The following is a 23,018-nucleotide window of genomic DNA, read 5'->3' on the forward strand; positions in this document are numbered from 1 at the left end:
CTATGATATGACTTTAAATAGCCATGGCTTCCATCAAGGAATTCTGGGAATTCTGAGCTGCAATTTGTTAAGGGTGCTGAGAGATGTTAGGATTCCCCCCCTATGTTCTCCTCAAAGAGCTACAATTCCCAGAGTTCCCTGTGAAGAGGGATTGATGGCTAAACCATTCTGAGAAGTGTAGCTCTGAGGTGGGAATAGAGGCCTCCTAACTATCAGCACTCATATCCAAATAAGCACATGGGATTCTTTCAGGAGGGAAGTCCTAACTATTCAAAGTGGTATGATACTGTGTTAAAGGTGGTGTGATGTGGAAGTGAGGGATGCGGGTGGCGCTGTGGGTAAAAGCCTCAGTGCCTAGGACTTGCTGATTGAAAGGTCGGCGGTTCAAATCCCCGCGGCAGGGTGCGCTCCCGTCACTCGGTCCCAATGCCTGCCAACCTAGCAGTTCGAAAGCACCCTTAAGTGCAAGTAGATAAATAGGTACCGCTTTATAGCGGGAAGGTAAACGGTGTTCTGTGTGCTGCGCTGGCTTGTCAGATGCAGCTTGTCATGCTGGCCACGTGACCCAGAAGTGTCTGCGGACAGCACTGGCTCCCGGCCTCTAGAGTGAGATGAGCGCACAACCCTAGAGTCTGTCAAGACTGGCCCATACAGGCAGGGGTGCCTTTGCCTTTGCCTTTGATGTGGAAGTGGCCAAGACTGGGAAAAAACAAGAAACTGAAATTGGCAGAGTCATGCATCCCTAATGATTAAAATGTTTTCTGGATGCTTATAACGAAATGGCTCTGCTTCGATCATCATTATGGTAGTGTAACTAGTTTGGTTTTTTAGAAGTTTGACCTCCCCATACGAAGCAGGCAGCAACACAACACTGTTCCTTCTCTTCAAGTCTGGCAAATGAAATCATTTTACGTGGCACAAGGCAACACACACCCATCCCGCCGCATTTCCTTGACAGGAAGGGAGCAGAAATTCTATAACAATAGCAGCATTGGGTTTGGGCACTCAGGCCTGCTGGCACATGTATTAAATGTAGCTGCAGAACTGAATAGTGTTACTGCTGGAACATCAAGGTGTGGAAGAATCGTGGAGAGGCGAAGATGATGATGCAGTTCCTTGCATGGACTGCTTTGCTTTTTGCAGTCTCAACACAGGCTTGGGTAAGAGAGAGAATGCATCCAATGGGTTGGGATCGCTTTTCAATTGCACCACAGATTTCAAGTGGTATTATACCACAGTGAATAGCCATGGGTTCCCCCAAAGGATTCTGGGAAGCAGAGGTGGATTTAGGCAGGGCAACCAGTTCCACCGTACTGGACACCAAGCCTAGAGTGTGCCACAGGGCATCACAACTATGATGCTGTAAATTGAGCAGGATGTGAGAGGCAGCGGGCACTAAATTTTGGCCTCACTTGGGGCACCGCTAAAGTTTGAAAGACTAAAGTCTGCTCCTCCAGGGAAGTGTAGTTTGTTATGGGTGCTGAAAATGGCTATGAGACGGCTATTCCCCTCTCACAGCTACAATACCCTGAATTCCTTGGGAAGAGAGATTAATTGTTAAATTACCCTGAGAGTTGTAGCACTGTGAGGCAACTCCTTCATCCTACTTCGTGGTTGGGCCAGGCCTGTCAGCAGCCTTAACAGACGACACTTTGGGGGAAGCCATGGCTGTTTGAAGTGCTATATTAGTGCTTTAGGTGTGTGGTGCAGATGTTGCAGTTGAGTGCTTAAAGTCCTGGATTTATTGTGATGTTACTTGCAGTACTGAAGCTCTGAATGGGCTTTATGTTTTTGAGTCAGCTGATGGATAAGGGTTCAAACCAGATCTGGGTGGGCCCAACAACATGCAAACTCAACCTGAGAGAATGGTTGGGAACTAGGCCAGTTCCAAATTTCAAGTTGCCCTCAGTGATGTGATGGTTGTGGGCCACAGCAGTGCCCTGAGAAGTGCTAGGCAGCCGGGTCTAGCCACCATTTGGGGAGGAGTGTTTGCTAAACTCCTCACATTTACAAACTTGGACCTGGCACTAGCACAAGACTGTTGATTCTGCCACCTATTGGCCTTGTTCAATTTAAAAGAGCATAGGTTCAAAGCTTTGGCCTCAAAGCTTGAGTTGTAAGGAAAAGGGTACATTTTTCAAGTTGTCAGAAATACACGAATGTGTCCCTTCCAGGTGATGTGACCTCTGTTTTGATTGGTATTCATATGTTTGTAATTAATATGCAAAATGTGCATGCCTTTTCTATCCATGAGTAAGCCTTAACAGGGAAATGCATGTTGCTAAGTGGGGTGCAGAGGTTTTGGGAACATTGTCGCAGCAAGTATCCCAGAGGACAATGGACTGCATTATGAATCAGATACATGGAATCGGGACCAGTATCAAAGATTGATATGGTCAGGCATCTGCCAAGGCCTCAGTCATAAGCAGGGCTCACTGAGAAACAGGGACGGAGAAATTTGATTCTTTGCATTTAAAGGCAAAGCTTCATAATTCACACTTTCTAAAACAATGTTTGAACTGAAACACAGCCATCCTTGAAAATTCACTCCTCTCTGAATTTTGCAATGGAGTTCTCCAGCCAGGTAACATGAACAAAAATGCATCTGCTGCAGGGAAAAGTGTATATAATAATACATATATTGGTGATAAATAACATACAAATAGCATTTGTTAGGGGGAAATTATTTGTAAAAAAATATGTATATGCTAGGCAACAATGCATACAAATGTGTATCTAAACAGAAATTTGTACTATCAGGAGGCCCTTTAATAATAATAATAACAAATAATAATAATAATAATAATAATAACAACAACAACAACAACAACAACAATAACAATAATAATAATGATAAATAAATAAATAAATAAATAATGTATTTGTACCCCACCCATCTGGTTGGGTTTTCCCAGCTACTCTGGGTGGCCCCCAACAGAATATAAAAATGATGAAACATCAAACATTAAGAACGGCCCTAAACAGGGCTGCCTTCAGATGTCTTCTAAAAGTCAGAGGGTTGTTTAACTTTTAAAATAATAATAATTGTAAGCATGGACTGGTGTGAACATGTAGGGAAATCCACTTTAAAAGTAGAGAAATAAGAAACCTGAGAAGAAGGGAAATTGACAGATTCACCCATCCCTCCTGACAAGAAATAGACACACCTGTCCCTCTCTCTCCTTCTCATGGCTGTGATTTGCTTGATCACTTGCCTCTCAGACAGCGGTAGTGGTGAAAGGGTTGGACCATAGGTGCCACTGCCTCTCTTCTCATTGGCTGTCTGCCTGTTAAGCCAGTAGGTGGTAGTAATGGTGAAGTTGGAGGAGGAGCTGGTGGTAACATCAGTGACAAGATGGGCTCCCTGAGCGTTGTGAAGTTATCTTGTCCAGGGGTCCTCCAAACTCTGGAGGTCAACAGGGCACCTGTTTCCCAGAATGCTTAGCACAGTGACACTGACATTCTGCACCTGAGTGCATCTCTGTAACTGGCCAGACATCTTAGAAATGAAAATAATGCCTTTTGTTTTGTTTTGTTTTGTTTTGCAGGGTGATGGAGACGGGGATGAAGATGAAGGCGGGATGCCGGTAAGTTGAGCAAAGCTGGATTTCAGTTACAGTGTCTCCCCTTTAAAATGATTAAGGTTCATAACCTGAATGAGTGGGCAGCAACAGTTACCTCACATCAGTTTCCACTCCGCACAGAAATATATCTCACACACCTATCCCACCCTTCAACTAAGGCTCTTGGTCATCCAATATAGGATTTTCTAACCACCCCCCATTCTATTCTCACAACAACCCTACAAGAAAGATGGTTGGTGGGCAGAGAGAGACTGGATGCCCCAGCATCATCCAGGAAGTTCAATGCCTGAGAAGATATTTGAGATCTGACCTCTGATACTCCATCCTAGGGGGTTCTCAAGCCATGGTCTGTGAGCTACATTCAGATGGCTAGCAGCATATTCATAAAATACAACAAGAATCCATGCACCAACGAGGCCAGCACATTACAGTCGCTACAACAGGCAACAATTTTCATGTGGGGAATTTTTTTTTTGCAACCTAGGAAGCTGTCCTCATCTTGAACTGTGGGGGCCACTCTAACCAGAAGCAGCTCTCAGGGGCCTTTCAGTGGGGATGACCAGGATCAAATCTGGGAACCTACTGCATACAAATCATATGCAGTATGACTAAGCTGTGGGCCACTCAACAATCTTTTTTTGGAGGGGGGATATCACTTGCCCCATCAAAAAGAAGCCCCAAGAGTCTGACAATCACACAAAAACAAAAGGAAACAATATGAACCATTATCTGGCCATTCAGTTAATAATCAGGAATGGCTGTGAACAGAATGCCTGCTTTGCAAGGGGTTGGAATAGATGGCCCTCAGGGTAGATTCCAACGCTACAATTCTATGATTCTATGAAATAAATATTACAGGGTGATCTCTCCTTCTCCCCTCCCCTTTCCCTCTCCTGTCCATCAGTTTAACAGTCAGTGTGGTGATGAACTAGGGCCTGAGAGTTTAGAGTTCAATTCCCCATTCTCTCATGAAGCACACTGGATGACAATGTGCCAGTAACAGTCTCTCAGCCTAACCTGTCTCACATTCTCCTCTAAAACACTGCCTTCCCACATTTTGCCCTCCCTCAGTCCAGATTTTCCCGTATCCTCTCCTTTTTGGAGTACCCTGGGTCTGGGGAAAAAAAAAATCTATATTGAGTAAGGAGTATGTGTGGGAAGGCAGTGATTTCGAGGAGAATGTCATATGGACAATGGAGAATCCGTGGAGATACAGGAATCTTCCTATGCACATTAAATGTCAGCAGGGCTGAGTTCAAGAGAATGGAGCAATGTATATATGGCATGTCTAAGTTGGAGTGGTAGAACAGTGGAGTGTGGGAGGTTGGGGTGCATGTCATGTGTGGATCATTAAATGCTTTCCCCCTCCTTTGTAGGATCTAATGTCCATGCTTGGAGGTGGTGGCGGTGGCGGCTTAATGGTAAGAATTTCTCCATCACCTTCTCCCGTTTTCTTCTGTGCTTTCCTTTGGTTGGTGGGAGGCCACTGGGAATTTTTTTTTAAAAAAATTGCATCAACCAAAGTCACATGAGGTTGCTCCCTTGTTGAAGCTAAGCTGGTCTGCCCAGAGATAGTTACCTGGTGTTCACGGTATGGTGTGAAGGCAATTTGAAAGAAAGAAAGAAAAAAAGAAAGAAAGAAAGAAAGAAAGAAAGAAAGAAAGAAAGAAAGAAAGTAAGTGTAGGGCAGTTGTTTTTTAAAAAATAAGAAAAGGAAAAGATTCTGGTCCATATCATGGCAAGAGATATCAATTTCCTACCCTGGGGAAGACAGCAACTGTTGCACAGTATGTCTAAAATTGAGTAGTGGGGATGCCAAGTGTGTATCATCCAAGAGAAGATCAAAAACCTTTCCTTTCCTTTGCAGAAGATGCTTGGAAATGGTGGCGCTAGTAAACTAGCGGTAAGTGCATTTCTATTACCTTCTTTCATTTTCCTCTGAGCGATTATTTTGGGAAGTCAGAATTTCATCCTAAAACATGGCGGATGTTCTTCTTGTGAGGCAAATAGCATCACGCCAAGAGAGTCACTCTGACACAATTCTTACAAGCACTAAAAGTGGTTTGCTTCCTGCAAAGCCTTCAAGCACCTGATTTCCATGCATCTCCCTCCTCCAGAACACTGGCGAGCATCCATTGTCCTACAGCCAACTACAGTTCAACGGGTGGGTGTGAAGAGAGAGAATTTTCAATGGTGGAGCAAAAACTTTGGGATGCCCTCCATAGGAAGACTCATATGGGCAAATCACAATCAGAAATGGGCAAATCAGTCTAATTTTAGTCATGGTTGATATGAAAACAGGATAATAGACCTGAAAGGCCTGGGGTATGATCCAACTGACTCTTCATCTATTCTTAGAGAAACTTGCCTTTCTGTAAAGATCTTTCTTTTTACTTCCTTGTAGGCATTGGCCCCTCTGCTAGCTGGTGGTGGAGGTGATGGCGAAGAAGGTGGTGGAGGGGTAAGGCACAATCCTTTTACATTGCAGGGCAGACCTTGCCATGAAGTCAGACGTCAATCTGAAGCATCGTCACCATCATACTTATTCTGGACATGACTTGCTTGTTGAGGGAAACCACCATGAAACCATGTGTTTAGCCGCCCCCTCCCCAAACCGTACTCATGCTCCCTCCTGGTCAGTATGCTGAGCACATGCATGAACCTCCAGGACCATAGGCAACATGCAGCCCTCAGAAGACCGCAGTACCAAAGTGGTGATGTGGCTTGAATGATGAACTAGGGCCTGGGAGATCATAGTTCAATTCCCCATTCTCTCATGAAGCACACTGGATGACAATGTGCCAATAACAGTCTCTCAGCCCAACCTGTCTCACATTCTCCTCTAAAACACTGCCTTCCCACATTTCCCTCACTCTCAGTCCAGATTTTCCCATATTCTCTCCATTTGGGAGTTCCCTTGGTCTGAAAAAAAAGAAGATCTGTATTGAGGAAGGGGTGTGGGAAGGCAGTGATTTAGAGGAGAATGTCATACGGAAAATGGAGAATTTGTGGTGATACAGGAAGCTTCCTAAGCTTATTAAATGTCAGTATGGCTGAGTTCAAGAGAATGGAGCAATGCATATATGGCATGTCTAAGTTGGAGTAGTGGAATAGTGGAGTGTGGGAGGTTGGGGCGCATGTCATGTGTGGATCAGTCAATGCTTTCCCCCTCCTTTGTAGGGTCTAATGTCCATGCTTGGAGGTGGTGGCGGTGCCGGCTTAATGGTAAGTATTTCTCCATCACCTTCTCCAATTGGTTGGTGGGAGGCAGCTGAGATAATTTTTTAAAAAATTGCATCAACCGAAGTCACATGAGGTTGCTCCCTTGTTGAAGCTTAGCTGGTCTGCAAAAAAAAAAAAAAAAAAAAGGAAAGGAAAGTAATGGGATGGGATGGGATGAAACTGTTCTTTGCAAAACAAACAAAACTGCTGGCTACCAAGCAGGCCAATAGCAGCCCCCCTCTCTCTCTAACTCTCTCCATTTCATCCCAGAGTGCTCTAAGTTGTCTGCATAATAAAACTGCAGATAAAAACCAGATAAAAATCCCCCAAATTTTATTACATAAAATAATCAGTAAAATGCATGTAAAATCAGTAAACCCCTTGAGAGATGAACGTAGGCAACTAGCTTATATGTCTGGGCAGACTTGATGAATTAAAACAATTTTCTTTTTTCCCAATTTTTTAAAATTAATTTTCCACATTTTTAAACAAACAAACAAACACAGATCATAAGTGAACTTAGTCTAATATTAATATCATAGTTAAATGACTTCCTCAAATTCCCTTGACTGAATTTCATTATATATCATTGTAACGGTTTTCCAAAACAGTTTCTCATAATATTTACTTACTCCTTAACTTCTTTATCTCTTTTCATCTTAACTTTAAACATAATGTTTTACAATTTCACATATTTAAATCCTTAGCCTATCTGTTACTTTGCAAGTGTTTATATTTAATTTAACTTAGCATATTTGGATAAATAGTCTTTGAATTTCTTCCATACTTCCTGATATTCCTCCTCCTTCTGGTCACGGATTCTTCCGGTCAGGTCGGCTAGCTCCGAAAAGTCCATCATCTTCATCTGCCATTCCTCCACTGTTGGTATTTCTTGTGTTTTCCAATTTTTGGCTAATAAAATTCGAGCTGCAGTTTAGGCATACAAAAGCAGTCTAACATCTTTTTTGGGCAATTCCAAACCTATTATTCCAAGAAGAAAGGCCTCTGGTTTCTTAACAAATGTATATTTCAAGGTTTTCCCCCAACTCATTATAAATCTTCTCCCAGAAGTCTTTCACCTTGGGACAGGTCTACCACATATGGTAAAAGGTACCCTCCTTTTCTTTACATTTCAAGCATAGATTATCACTATTGTGATAAATCTTTGCTAACTTTCCAGGGGTCAAGTACCATCTATACATCAGTTTCATTATATTTTCCTTTAACATTGTACATGCAGTGAACTTGACCCCTTTCCTCCACAACCTTTCCCAATCTTCACACATTATGTTATGTCCCACATCTCTTGCCCAATCTATCATCATGGATTTAACTTGTTCATTCTTCGTATGCCACTCCAATAATAAATTATACATTTTAGACAAATTTTTAACTTTAGAATCTAACAACCCCGTTTCCAATTTGTTTTTCCCCGAAGCAAAACCATTTTTCTTTGTACAATTCATTAATCTGGTGATAATGTAACCAATTTGTTTTATCTTTGATTTGGTCAAATGGCTTTAATTTAAGTCCTTCATTATCTTCCAATAACAAATCTAAATATCTTAACCACTTGGATTCCATATTTGACTTTTTCTGGGCCTTTGCCTCCATTGGCGAGAGCCATCTGGCTGTTTTTCTTTCTAGAAGATCTTTGTATTTAATCCAAACATTATATAGAGATTTTCTAATCACAAGATTTTTAAAGCCATTATGGGCCTTTACCTTCTCATACCATAGATATGCATGCCATCCAAACACATTGTCAAATCCCTCCAAATCTATAACATCAGTATCCTCTAGTTGTATCCATTCCTTAATCCAGCAAAGCGCTGCTGCTTCAAAATAGATCTTCAAATCTGGCAGGGAAAATCCCCCTCTTTCTTTCGAGTCTGTTAGTAATTTATATTTGATTCTGGGTTTTCCCCCCTGCCATATAAATCTAGATAGTGCTTTTTGCCATTCTTTAAAACACTTCACATTATCAATAACTGGTAGGGCTTGAAACAGAAACAACATCTTTGGCAATACATTCATCTTAACTACAGATATCCTGCCCATTAATGACAATTTCAAATTAGACCAAGTCTCCAAATCTCTCTTAATTTCATTCCATAATTTCTCATAGTTATCTTTATATAGATTCAAGTTTATCACCGACAAATTGACCCCCAGATATTTAACTTTTTTCACCAAGACTAGGCCCATATTTTCTTGTAATAACTTCCTTTCCTCATTGTCCAGATTTTTCTCTAAAACTTTGGTTTTGCTCTTATTTAACTTAAATCCTGCTACCTGTGCAAACTCCTGTATTGTCTCCAGTGCTTTTACTGCACTGGAGTCTGGTTCTTGAAGTGTCAATCCTAGATCATCAGCAAAGGCATTTAATTTATATTGTTTGGATCCTACTACTATACCTTTAATTTGTTCTTCTTTTCTTATCATACTTAACAAGACCTCAAGGACCAAAATAAACAGCAGAGGGGAAAGTGGGCACCCTTGCCTGGTTCCCTTCTCAAGAATTAAAACAATTTTCAGCAGGCATCTACAACAACATAGGCAAGGATGCCTGACCAATGTCAACAAGCTACGAGTTCCTAACTGAAAATGCTGCCACTCTAAATTGTTGACTCCTTATAAATGTGGCACAAGTATTATGTGGCATTTGTAAAAGTGCTGGTTTCACAGTTTTGAACCCATCAGCCAGGGGCCTTAAGTAAACTCGTTCCATATTAAGAGCTTCATTTACCAATTGTAGAAAATGAAAATTTCTATGACTCTGTGAGTCTACAAGAAATACCAGAAAGAAAGAAACTAAAGGAAGCCCAGATTGGCTGGACTGCTCCACATCATGGCAAGAGATATTGATTTCCTACACTGAGGAAGACAGCAACTGTTGCACAGTATGTCTAAAATTGAGTAGTGGGGATGCCAAGTGTATATCATCCAAGAGAAGATCAAAAATCTTTCCTTTCCTTTGCAGAACATGCTTGGAAATGGTGGCGCTAGTAAACTAATGGTAAGAGCATTTCTATTACCTTCTTTCATTTTCCTCTGAGCTATTATTTTGGGAAGTCAGAACTTCATCCTAAAACATGGCGGATGTTCTTATTGGGAGGCAAATAGCATCACCCCAAGAGAGTGTCTCCAACGCAAGCCAACTTCCTACAAGCACTAAAAGTGGTTTGCTTCCTGCAAAGCCTTCAAGCACCTGACCTCCATGCATCTCCCTCCTCCAGGACACTTCTGAGCATCCAAGGTCCTACAACCAAGTACAGTTCAATGTGTCGTGTGAAGAGAGAGCATTTTCAATGGTGGAGCAAAAGCTCTGGGATGCCCTCCATAGGAAGACCCATATGGGCCCATCACAAACAGAAATGGGCAAATCAGTCTAATTTTAGTCATTGTCACTTTTGCACTTGTTTACCCAACAGTCTGGACTGCTCCATTTCTGCATCAATTTGTGAGCGAGTTGTACAGGACACTCATAGGACCAGGTATCTCAATGCATCACCTCTCTATCCATACATGAAGCTTTTCACCAAAGCCCCCCATGTAGATGCAGTGGCCATCTGTGGTGAGGGAGGTGTCTAAGAGGGAAGTGGCATTCTCAGCCTCAGCCAGCATGGCCAATGGTTAGGGATGACAGGAGTCCAGCAAAATTTGCAAGGCAATGGGCTCTTCATCCCTGGCTAAAATCTCCCATTAGACATGAAGTTCATTAGCCAAATGTGAAAGGGGTTTAACATTCTGAGATTTGCCCTGAATCCTGCAATTATGTCAAATGTGGACAAAAAGTCCTCTCATGTCTACCACATGTAAGATGGGTGGTGCCTTTTACTTTTCATATTTGGGAATCTTAACAGTCATTTTGGTAAGAAACTGACCATCCTTTCCATGTCCATAGAGATAGAAGGATCTGTCAATTTTGGTTCCCCCATTTCCAATTTTTCCAATCTTTAATCTGATTTTCCACATTTCTGCAGCCATCTGCTTATTAAAAAGGAAGAAAGAAATTTTTAGTGCAATTTTCTCCTGAAAACCATATTTTTGCACGCAGGTGTTTTGGGTTTTGTTTTGAATTTTCAAAAACAGGAACACAGAGCATATTTAACCCCCCTCCCCTCCTCCCATCCCACTTCCAACCATACCAAATATAGCATATCTACATATACCTTAGGACTTTCCCTTTGCAGGCAGTTCTTATTGATATCCAAGTATTTGCAAGCATTTTTCCTTATGCAATGCATTTTTCCTAATATAATATTTGGTTGTGGTAAGAAACTATCCATTATAATCTTCCTGTATTTGTGAAGCTGTTGTAGGCCTTGGAATTGAAGTCAGTAATGTCACTGGGTTGGTAAGAATCTAATATAAGCACCTCTTACAGTATGTGTTAGACTTTTGTGCTATATTCACATGCAAGGCTATTGCATGAAGAATGACTGCTCAGCTGGCCACACCCCAGATGACACATTCTTGCTGCGCACTCAACATTTCCATCTTCAGTGAGGATGTCTCCAAAAGGGCATTTATACATGAATAGCTAAATATATATCAGCTCCCCCCTTGCAGGTGCCCATACAGATTCAAGCTATATCCACGGTGGGACAGCAGTGTGTGTCCCTGGGAAATAAAGACACTTGGAGGGTCTGCTGCTTTCAGTACTGGGGGCATGAGCACCAGACATACCAATTGTGTCCTGCAGGAGGCAGGAGCTAAATATATATATCAGCTCCCCCCTTGCAGGTGACCATACAGATTCAAGCTATTTCCACGGTGCGACAGCAGTGTGTGTTTCGTCATTGGAAACAGTGAAAGTGACAGAGATGTTGCTCCATCTATCTTCTCCATGTGCTAGACCTAATAATAGGATACTGGTCCCTGTGTTCTTATGGTTGTGAAGCCAGAAGTCATCCTGAAAGATTCTCGGAAGTCCTATAACATCACCCAAGGAGACCTCAAATGCATTCCAAGTTCTCAGCGTCCTAGGAAATACATAAACTTTAGAAAGGAGGAAGACCTTCCCAGACTGTTTAGGTGAAAGTTTTATCTCCCACAACATAAATGGCCTGGGTATGGTCTTGAGACACATGAAGGCTCCACCTAACTGAAGTTAAGAAGATCTGAGTGGGTAATGGGGAGTGAAACTATGGCATTTGCAATCACAGGATGTAATGTTGACCATCAATTTGGATCATTATAAATGGGGAGAAGACAAATACATGGAGGTTAAGGTTATCCATAAATGTTCATCATGAAGGGTGTTACATTACCTCAGGTACCAGAGGCCTTATGCCTGTAGATGATAGTTGCTGAGGAACTAGAGCAGGAGGCTTCTATTGTACTCTTGTTCTACATGAGAGGTTCTAATAGGCACCCACTTGGTTGATGTGAAAACAGGATGATAGACCTGAAAGGCCTGGGGTATGATCCAACTGACTCTTCATCTATTCTTAGAGAATCTTGCCTTTCTGTAAAGATCTTTCTTTTTACTTCCTTGTAGGCATTGGCCCCTCTGCTAGCTGGTGGTGGAGGTGATGGCGAAGGAGGTGGTGGAGCGGTAAGGCACAATCCTTTTTCATTGCAGGGCAGATCTTGCCGTGAAGTCAGAAGTCAATCTGAAGCATCATCACCATCATCCTTATTCTGCACATGACTTGCTTGATGAGGGAAACCACCATGAAACCATGTGTTTAGCCGACCCCTCCCCAAACCATGCTCCTTCTGGGTTCAATTAAGGGTCTCCTATGCACACAGGTCCTGTTATCAGCTTGATTGTTCTACAAAAATATTACATATCTGAACATAAAGCATTATTCCCAAACCTTAAACAACAAGTGCAGCTGATTCCTATATCTGAACAGCCACAATTTGCCCACTTGTTGTTTGTGCTCTGCTAGTTGGTAGCAGCTGTTTACAGGCAGAAACCATTTAGAAAGGGAAGAGGGAGAGAGATCAGACAAATAATACCCCCCCCCCTTTTCTCTCTTTTGCTGGCTGGCTGCAGCCATTTTAAGAAGAAACCATGGCAAGAGAGGGAGGGGAGATCACTGATTAGACATGCTCCCATAGGAAATATTGGAGATTACCAGCTCATTATGAAAAAACACTCACCCCAACCAACAATTTATTGGGAACTCATTTTGTTCTTTAAGTGGGACCTCATGACTCATTGAACATATACGTGATTATGGCTGAATCACCACCTCCTTCTGGGAAGAAATGGGGAGGGATGAGCTGGTGAGGAGGTCAGCATGGTGCAAATGTACTGGAGGATCTGATCCCATGATCCTGCTGGCAGGTTTGCACTGCACCTGCCCCTCTATCACCTCACCCCCCATTACTCCTGCTAAGTAGCAGCAACTCAGCTGTCAAGAGGTCAGGTGAGTGCCGCTGCCCGCCATGGCACACACTACTGAGCGCATCTAGGGGCAAGATAAAACTTTGCCGACTGGAGAATGCTGGTTTCTTCATGCAATGAGAAACCAAAGCAAATGGGGGTGGACCTATGAACATGTGCATTAACAGAGATAATTCTCTTGTTCCCCTTGTAGGCCATGTTGTCTGCGCTTGCCGCAGGTGGTGATGATGAGGAGGAAGGCGGTGCTGCGGTAAGAAGCTCTCCCTTTTAATTCCAGGGCAATTCTGAGGGCAGGGTTAAGGATGTGGCCCCATCACCATATTTCCTCTGCACACACAAGTAGGCTGTGAGGAAGCCTAAAGTATCCCATCAAAGCTGAATTTTAAACAAAACATGTTTAAAATGCCCCCTCCCCAAACCGTACTCATGCTCCCTCCTGGTCAGTGTGCTGAGCACATGCATGGAACCTCCAGGACCATACGCAACATGCAGCCCTCAGAAGACCGCAGTACCAAAGTGGTGATGTGGCTTGAATGATGAACTAGGGCTTGGGAGATTATAGTTCAATTCCCCATTCTCCCGTGAAGCACACTGGATGACAATGTGCCAGTAACAGTCTCTCAGCCTAACCTGTCTCACATTCTCCTCTAAAACACTGCCTTCCCACATTTCCCTCTCCCTCAGTCCAGATTTTCCCATATTCTCTCCATTTGGGAGTACCCTTGGTTTGAAAAAAAAAAATCTGTATTGTGGAAGGGATGTGGGAAGGCAGTGATATAGAGGAGAATGTCATATGGAAAATGGAGAATTTGTGGAGATACAGGAAGCTTCCTACGCTCATTAAATGACAGCATGGCTGAGTTCAAGAGAATGGAGCAATGCATATATGGCATGTCTAAGTTGGAGTAGTAGAATAGTGGAGCGTGGGAGGTTGGGGCGCATGTCATGTGTGGATCAGTCAATGCTTTCCCCCTCCTTTGTAGGGTCTAATGTCCATGCTTGGAGGTGGTGGCGGTGCCGGCTTAATGGTAAGTATTTCTCCATCACCTTCTCCAATTGGTTGGTGGGAGGCAGCTGGGATAAAGATTTTAAAAATTGCATCAACCAAAGTCACATGAGGTTGCTCCCTTGTTGAAGCTAAGTCTGTTTGCCCAGAGATATTTACCTGGTGTCCAGGGTATGGTGTGAAGGCAAAAGAAAGAAAGAAAGAAAGAAAGAAAGAAAGAAAGAAAGAAAGAAAGAAAGAAAGAAAGAAAGAAAGAAAGAAAGAAAGAAAGAAAGAAAGTGTAGGGCTGTTGTTTTTTAAAAAAATAAGAAAAGAAAAAGGAACAATAAAAGCAATGGTATGAAACTGTTTTTTGTGAAACAAAGCTGCTGGCTAGCAAGCAGGCCAATAGCAGCCTCTCTCTCTCTCTCTCTCTCTCTCTCTCTCTCTCTCTCTCTCTCTTATCCCAGAGTGCTCTAGGTTCTCTACATAATAAAACTGTTGATAAAAAAACAGCTAAAAATTCCCCAAATTGTTTAAAAACATATATACATAAAATAATCAATAAAATGCATGTTAAATCAGTAAAGCCCTTGAGAGATGAATGTAGGCAACCAACTTATATGTCTGGGTAGATTTCATGAATTAAAACAATTTTTAGCAGGCATCTGCAACAACATAGCAAGGATGCCTCACTAATGTCAGCAGGCTAGGAGCTCCTAACTGATAATGCTGCTACTCTAAATCAGGCTTCCTCAGCCTCGGCCCTCCAGATATTCTTGGCCTACAACTCCCATGATCCCCAGCTATCAAGACCAGTGGTCAGGAATGATGGGAATTGTAGTCTCCAAACATCTGGGGGGCCGAGGTTGAGGAAGCCTGCTCTAAACTGTTGACTCCTTACAAATGTGGAACAAGTATTATGTGGCATTTGTAAAAGTGCTACTAGTTTCACAGTTCTGAACCCATCAGCCAGGGGCCTTAAATAAACTTGTTCCACAACATTAAGAGCTTCATTTACCAATTGTAGAAATTAAACAATTCTATGATTCTATGACTCTACAAAGAAATAGCAGAAAAGCAGCAACTAAAGAAAGCCCAGATTGGCTGAACTGCTCCACATCATGGCAAGAGATATCGATTTCCTACCCTGAGGAAGACAGCAACTGCTGCACAGTATGTCTAAAATTGAGTAGCGGGGATGCCAAGTGTGTATCAGCCAAGAGAAGATCGAAAACCTTTATTTTCCTTTGCTTTGCAGAACATGCTTGGAAATGGTGGTGCTAGTAAACTAATGGTAAGAGCATTTCTATTACCTTCTTTCATTTTCCTCTGAGCTATTATTTTGGAAAGTCAGAATTTCATCCTAAAACATGGCGGATGTCCTTACTGGGAGGCAAATAACATCGCCCCAAGAAAGTCTCTCCGATGCAAGCTAAGTTCTTACAAGTACTAAAAGTGTTTTGCATGGACAGGCGGAGTCCCCAGATCCCGAGCGGTCCCCCTCCCGTCATGTGGAATAACGACTCAAGACAACGTGCTATGGGATTAAATTGGCCACAACTTTATTAAATTTCAAATGTGGGTAGACCTTGGCTCAGGCATTGGGCGTTCTCCCTCCCCAGTCCCCAGCTGGGGACCTAGGGAGCTTCAGGATTATCCAGTGGGGGGGGGAATGGGCCGGCTCTGGAGAACATATGTTCAAGCAGAGATAGCCGCCCCCATTTACGCTGCCGCCACAGGGGAGAGCAATGATGACCTTTCGGCGTACGGTCAAAGCCTCCCTTCAGAAACCCCTTTAACGGGGAACCCTGGTATCACTGCCGCAAAGAGGAAAATGGACTAAAGGTTTCCACCCAAGGCCTGATACTGCCAAAGTTGTGACATTTTGCTACGGGAAAGGCGAAACCTGCCAATGCAGGGAAATTCCTTTCCGGCCCTTTAACAGCGACCTTAACGTAGCAGCGCCCGCATACCTGTGAAGAAAAGTTAACCTGCAAAACCCATGAAGAAAAGTTAACCTGCAAAAGAAGACATTAACTGAGGGTGGGTAGGGTGGGAGAAGCTCTGGAGCCAAGTGAGGATGCCCAGGTAAGATCCTCCCTCTATTGTGTGGGCAGGTAATCCCTCCCCTACCTGGCCTGGTCTCCTTGGCAACACTTCCCCCAAGTGGGATTGGACAACTGACTGAGGTAGGCAGAGACCTCCAGGTATCCCACCTGAGGGAAGGCAAAGCCAAGCCTATGCTGATGGGGCCCCTCCAGATCCAGGGCTGTGCGCATCCACACAAAGGGCGCCCACCGTTTTAAGCGGGGAGTGGTCATTGCTATCTGCAAAGCCTTCAAGCACCTAACTTCCAGGCATCTCCCTCCCCCAGGACACTTTTGAGCATCCAAGGTCTTTTGGTAAGAAATGTTGGTGGCAAGGAAGGTTTCTTCACCTGATAACAAATAGAGTCATGTAAGGCATGTAAGCCTTGAACGTACGCATTATATAGGATGATATTTTTCTCTCCTTTGTAGGCACTTGTACCTGGGCTTAGCGGAGATGGTGGTGGTGATAAAGAAAGTGATCCTATGGTAAGGGATACAATCCTGTTTTGTTTCAGGGCAATTTCTGTCATGGGCAGTGGTCCATCCCAGAACATTCAAGTAAGGGTCTCCTATGCACACAGGTCCTGCTATCAGCTTGATTGTTCTGCAAAAATATTGCATATCTGAACATAAAGCATTATACCCAAACCTCACTTACAAGCGCAGCTGATTCCTATACAGTCATACCTCGGGTTAAATATGCTGCGAGTTGAGCGCGTTCGAGTTGCACTCCTCAGCAACCCGGAAGTAACGGAGCGCATTACTTCTGGGTTTCACGGCTTGCGCATGCGCAGACACTCAAAATGACGTCACGCGCATGCGTAGAAGCGGAGGAAAGCGACGCATGCGTGCGCAGACGTACCGTTGGCAGTTACGTTTACCTCTACATGCGAACGGGGCTCCGGAATGCATCCCATTCATATCTAGAGGTACCACTGTATCTGAACAGCCACAATTTGCCCACTTCCTTTGTTGTTTGTGCTCTGCTAGTTGGTAGCAGCTGTTTACAGGCAGAAACCATTTAGAAAGGGAAGAGGGAGAGAGATCAGACCAATCATTTCCCCCCCTTGTCTCTCTTTTGCTGGCTGGCTGCAGCCATTTTAAGAAGAAACCATGGCAAGAGAGGGAGGGGAGATCACTGATTAGACATGTTCCCATAGGAAATATTGGAGATTGCCAGCTCATTATGCAAAACACTCACCCCTAACCAACAATTTATTGGGAACTCATTTTGTTCTTTAAGTGGGACCTCATGACGCATTGACATATATATGATTCTGGGAAGCATTCTAGGTTAGTGGTGTGCTTTTCTTATGAACCTCCAAGAATTTCCAATACTCCAAATGCAATTCAAGTACAGTGGTACCTTGGGTTACAGACGCTTCAGGTTACAGACTCCGCTAACCCAGAAATAGCATCCCAGGTTAAGAACTTTGCTTCAGGATGAGAACAGAAATTGCCTGGCAGCAGCAGGAGTCCCCATCAGCGAAAGTGGTGCTTCAGGTTAAGAACAGTTTCAGCTTAAGAACAGACCTCCGGAACGAATTAAGTACTTATCCTGATGTACCACTGTACTGCAAAGGGTCTGCCCATTGACTTTTCTCTTCCAAAAACAACGGAAAATAGAAATGTTGCCTTGACTAGAAACTTTGCCATCTGGCAATTGAAACAGCAATGGAATGTATCGCCACACAGGAGGACGGCTTACCTGATCTCCCAGCAGCTGAATCACCACCTCCTTCTGGGAAGAAATGGGGAGGGATGAGCTGGTGAGGAGGTCAGCATGGTGCAAATGTACTGGAGGATCTGATCCCATAATCCTGCTGGCAGGTTTGCACTGCACCTGCCCCTCTATCACCTCACCCCCCCATTACTCCTGCTAAGTAGCAGCAACTCAGCTGTCAAGGGGTCAGGTGAGTGCCGCTGCCCGCCATGGCACACACTACTGAGTGCAGCTAGGGGCAAGATAAAACTTTGCCGACTGGAGCATGCTGGTTTCTTCATGCAATGAGAAACCAAAGCAAATGGGGGTGGACCTATGAACATGTGCATTAACAGAGATAATTCTCCTGTTCCCCTTGTAGGCCATGTTGTCTGCGCTTTCCGCAGGTGGTGATGATGGTGAGGAAGGCGGTGCTGCGGTAAGAAACTCTCCCTGTTAATTCTAGGGCAATTCTGAGGGCAGGGTTAAGGATGTGGCCCCATCACCATATTTCCTCTGCACACACATGTAGGCTATGAGGAAGCCTAAAGTATCCCATCAAAGCTGAATTTTAAACAAAACATGTGTTTAGCCGCCCCCTCCCCAAACCGTAGTCATGCTCCCTCCTGGTCAGTATGCTGAGCACATGCATGGAACCTCCAGGACCATAGTCAACATGCAGCCCTCAGAAGACCGCAGTACCAAAGTGGTGATGTGGCTTGAATGATGAACTAGGGCCTGGGAGATTATAGTTCAATTCCCCATTCTCCCGTGAAGCACACTGGATGACAATGTGCCAGTAACAGTCTCTCAGCCTAACCTCTCTCACATTCTCCTCTAAAACACTGCCTTCCCACATTTCCCTCTCCCTCAGTCCAGATTTTCCCATATTCTCTCCATTTGGGAGTACCCTTGGTTTGAAAAATAAATAAATATGTATTGTGGAAGGGGTGTGGGAAGGCAGTGATTTAGAGGAGAATGTCATATGGAAAATGGAGAATTTGTGGAGATACAGGAAGCTTCCTACGCTCATTAAATGACAGCATGGCTGAGTTCAAGAGAATGGAACAATGCATATTTGGCATGTCTAAGTTGGAGTAGTGGAATAGTGGAGTGTGGGAGGTTGGGGTGCATGTCATGTGTGGATCAGTCAATGCTTTCCCCCTCCTTTGTAGGGTCTAATGTCCATGCTTGGAGGTGGTGGCGGTGCCGGCTTAATGGTAAGTATTTCTCCATCACCTTCTCCAATTGGTTGGTGGGAGGCAGCTGGGATAAAGATTTTAAAAATTGCATCAACCAAAGTCACATGAGGTTGCTCCCTTGTTGAAGCTAAGTCTGTTTGCCCAGAGATATTTACCTGGTGTCCAGGGTATGGTGTGAAGCCAAAAGAAAGAAAGAAAGAAAGAAAGAAAGAAAGAAAGAAAGAAAGAAAGAAAGAAAGAAAGAAAGAAAGTGTAGGGCTGTTGGGAATTGTAGTCTCCAAACATCTGGGGGGCCGAGATTGAGGAAGCCTGCTCTAAACTGTTGACTCCTTACAAATGTGGAGCAAGTATTATGTGGCATTTGTAAAAGTGCTACTAGTTTCACAGTTCTGAACCCATCAGCCAGGGGCCTTAAATAAACTTGTTTCACAACATTAAGGGCTTCATTTACCAATTGTAGAAATTAAACAATTCTATGATTCTATGACTCTACAAAGAAATAGCAGAAAAGCAGCAACTAAAGAAAGCCCAGATTGGCTGAACTGCTCCACATCATGGGAAGAGATATTGATTTCCTACCCTGAGGAAGACAGCAACTGTTGTGCAGTATGTCTAAAACTGAGTAGAGGGGATGCCAAGTGTGTATCAGCCAAGAGAAGATCAAAAACCCTTCTTTTCTTTTGCTTTGCAGGACATGCTTGGAAATGGTGGTGCTAGTAAACTAATGGTAAGAGCATTTCTATTACCTTCCCTCATTTTCTTCTGTGCTATTATTTTGGAAAGTCAGAATTTCATCCTAAAACATGGCGGCTGTCCTTTTTGGGAGGCAAATAACATCGCCCCAAGAGAGTCTCTCCGATGCAAGCTAAATTCTTACAAGTACTAAAAGTGTTTTGCTATCTGCAAAGCCTTCAAGCACCTAACTTCCAGGCATCTCCCTCCCCCAGGACACTTTTGAACATCCAAGGTCTTTTGGTAAGAAATGTTGGTGGCAAGGAAGGTTTCTTCACCTGATAACAAATAGAGTCATGTAAGGCATGTAAGCCTTGAACGTACGCATTATATAGGATGATATTTTTCTCTCCTTTGTAGGCACTTGTACCTGGGCTTAGCGGAGATGGTGGTGGTGATAAAGAAAATGATCCTATGGTAAGGGATACAATCCTGTTTTGTTTCAGGGCAGTTTCTGTCATGGGCAGTGGTCCATCCCAGAACATTCAAGTAAGGGTCTCCTATGCACACAGGTCCTGCTATCAGCTTGATTGTTCTGCAAAAATATTGCATATCTGAACATAAAGCATTATACCCAAACCTCACTTACAAGCGCAGCTGATTCCTATACAGTCATAACTCGGGTTAAATAGGCTGCGAGTTGAGTGCGTTCGAGTTGCACTCCTCAGCAACCCGGAAGTAACGGAGCGCATTACTTCTGGGTTTCACTGCTTGCGCATGCACAGACACTCAAAATGACGTCACGCGCATGCACAGAAGCAGAGAAAAGTGACGCGTGCATGCGCAGACGTACCGTCGCTAGTTAGGTTTACCTCTACATGCGAACGGGGCTCCGGAATGGATCCCATTCATATCTAGAGGTACCACTGTATCTGAACAGCCACAATTTGTCATGTCCTTTGTTATTTGTGCTCTGCTAGCTGGTAGCAGCTGTTTACAGGCAGAAACCATTTAGAAAAGGAAGAGGGAGAGAGATCAGACCAATCATTTCCCCCCCTTGTCTCTCTTTTGCTGGCTGGCTGCAGGCATTTTAAGAAGAAACCATGGCAAGAGAGGGAGGGGAGATCACTGATTAGACATGTTCCCATAGGAAATATTGGAGATTGCCAGCTCATTATGCAAAACACTCGCCCCCAACCAACAACTTATTGGGAACTCACTTTGTTCTTTAAGTGGGACCTCATGATGCATTGAACATATATATGATTCTGGGAAGCATTCTAGGTTAGTGGTGTGCTTTTCTTATGAACCTCCAAGAATTTCCAATACTCCAAATGCAATTCAAGTACAGTGGTACCTTGAGTTACAGACGCTTCAGGTTACAGACTCCGCTAACCCGGAAATAGTACCCCGGGTTAAGAACTTTGCTTCAGGATGAGAACAGAAATCGCCTGGTGGCAGCAGGAGGCCCATTAGTGAAAGTGGTGCTTCAGGTTAAGAACAGTTTCAGGTTAAGAACAGATCTCCAGAACGAATTAAGTACTTAACCTGATGTTAAGTACTGCAAAGGGTCTGCCCATTGACTTTTCTCTTCCAAAAACAACGGAAAATAGAAATGTTGCCTTGACTAGAAACTTTGCCATCTGGCAATTAAAACAGCAATGGAATGTATCGCCACACTGGAGGACGGCTTACCTGATCTCCCAGCAGCTGAATCACCACCTCCTTCTGGGAAGAAATGGGGAGGGATGAGCTGGTGAGGAGGTCAGCATGGTGCAAATGTACTGGAGGATCTGATCCCATAATCCTGCTGGCAGGTTTGCACTGCACCTGCCCCTCTATCACCTCACCCCCCATTACTCCTGCTAAGTAGCAGCAACTCAGCTGTCAAGGGGTCAGGTGAGTGCCGCTGCCCGCCATGGCACACACTACTGAGCGCAGCTAGGGGCAAGATAAAACTTTGCCAACTGGAGAATGCTGGTTTCTTCATGCAATGAGAAACCAAAGCAAATGGGGGTGGACCTATGAACATGTGCATTAACAGAGATAATTCTCTTGTTCCCCTTGTAGGCCATGTTGTCTGCGCTTTCCGCAGGTGGTGATGAGGAGGAGGGAGGCGGTGCTGCGGTAAGAAACTCTCCCTTTTAATTCCAGGGCAATTCTGAGGGCAGGGTTAAGGATGTGGCCCCATCACCATATTTCCTCTGCACACACAAGTAGGCTGTGAGGAAGCCTAAAGTATCCCATCAAAGATGAATTTTAAACAAGACATCTAAAGAAGGCTCATAAGTGATTCAAATTCTACAATGTGTTGTCAAAGAAGAGCTAAATGTCATTTCCTGTCTTCCATGTACAGAAGGATTAACACATTTCCTTTCCTTTGTAGGGATTGCTTAAGATGTTTTCGGTAAGAAACTATATATTGTAGCCCTTGTAATGTTAGTTCCTTCAGCCTTTAGTTGGTTTTCCTGGGAATCAGGATAGTAGGAGAAACTATCTAATATATATCTTATTAGGGTGCTACTCATTTATCTGATATTAGGTAAAGGTAAAGGGACCCCTGACCATTAAGTCCAGTCGCGGATGACTCTGGGGTTGCGGCGCTCATCTCGCTTTATTGGCCGAGGGAGCCGGCGTACAGCTTCCGGTCATGTGAACCAGAGCAGTGCATGGAAACGCCGTTTAGCTTTCCACTGTAGCGGTACTAATTTATCTACTTGCACTTTATGCTTTCTAAGTGCTAGGCTGGCAGGAGCAGGGACCGAGCAACGGGAGCTCACCCCGTCGCGGGGATTTGAACCGCCGAACTTCTGATCAGCAAGCCCTAGGCTCTGTGGTTTAACCCACAGCGCCACCCGCGTCCCTATATCTGATATTATCACAGTGCAATTGCATAGAGAGTATGACGAGAGACTCCCTGTGCTTTTCAGCATACATTTACCACCCCACTGAGGCTCTTTTAACTACTGTTGTTTGGGTCTCTGTTCACTTTTCCCAATTTAATTAATTCATGTCTTTGCAAACCACCCTGGGTACGATGACTGAAGGGCAGAATAATAGTAATAGTAATATAGTAATAATAATAATACTTTGAAGGCTGACACCATAAAAATGTGAAGTGAACTTTATGTGCCACTTGTAAAAAGGTCTCAACGTTGAACATGATGACTGAAGGGCCGAATAATAATAATAAT

At 43.8% G+C, this 23,018-nt stretch overlaps 1 protein-coding gene across 1 annotated transcript; it reads left to right on the forward strand.

Moving 5' to 3' along the window:
- Window positions 1-1,001: 1,001 nt before the first annotated feature.
- LOC310683487 (uncharacterized protein) lies at window positions 1,002-22,189 on the forward strand (the record flags this gene model as incomplete). Its single annotated transcript, XM_083453422.1, has 17 exons — window positions 1,002-1,160; window positions 3,549-3,587; window positions 4,961-5,005; window positions 5,452-5,487; window positions 5,989-6,045; window positions 6,765-6,809; window positions 9,790-9,825; window positions 12,313-12,369; window positions 14,154-14,198; window positions 15,417-15,452; window positions 16,678-16,734; window positions 18,333-18,389; window positions 19,126-19,170; window positions 19,844-19,879; window positions 20,245-20,301; window positions 21,895-21,951; window positions 22,181-22,189. The coding sequence occupies exons 1-17, from the start codon at window positions 1,101-1,103 to the stop codon at window positions 22,187-22,189; spliced, it is 774 nt and encodes a 257-aa protein (XP_083309548.1). The 5' UTR covers window positions 1,002-1,100.
- Window positions 22,190-23,018: the final 829 nt, after the last annotated feature.

The sequence above is a fragment of the Podarcis tiliguerta genome, assembly GCF_965153285.1.
Source record: "Podarcis tiliguerta genome assembly, chromosome: 8".
NCBI lineage: Eukaryota > Metazoa > Chordata > Lepidosauria > Squamata > Lacertidae > Podarcis > Podarcis tiliguerta.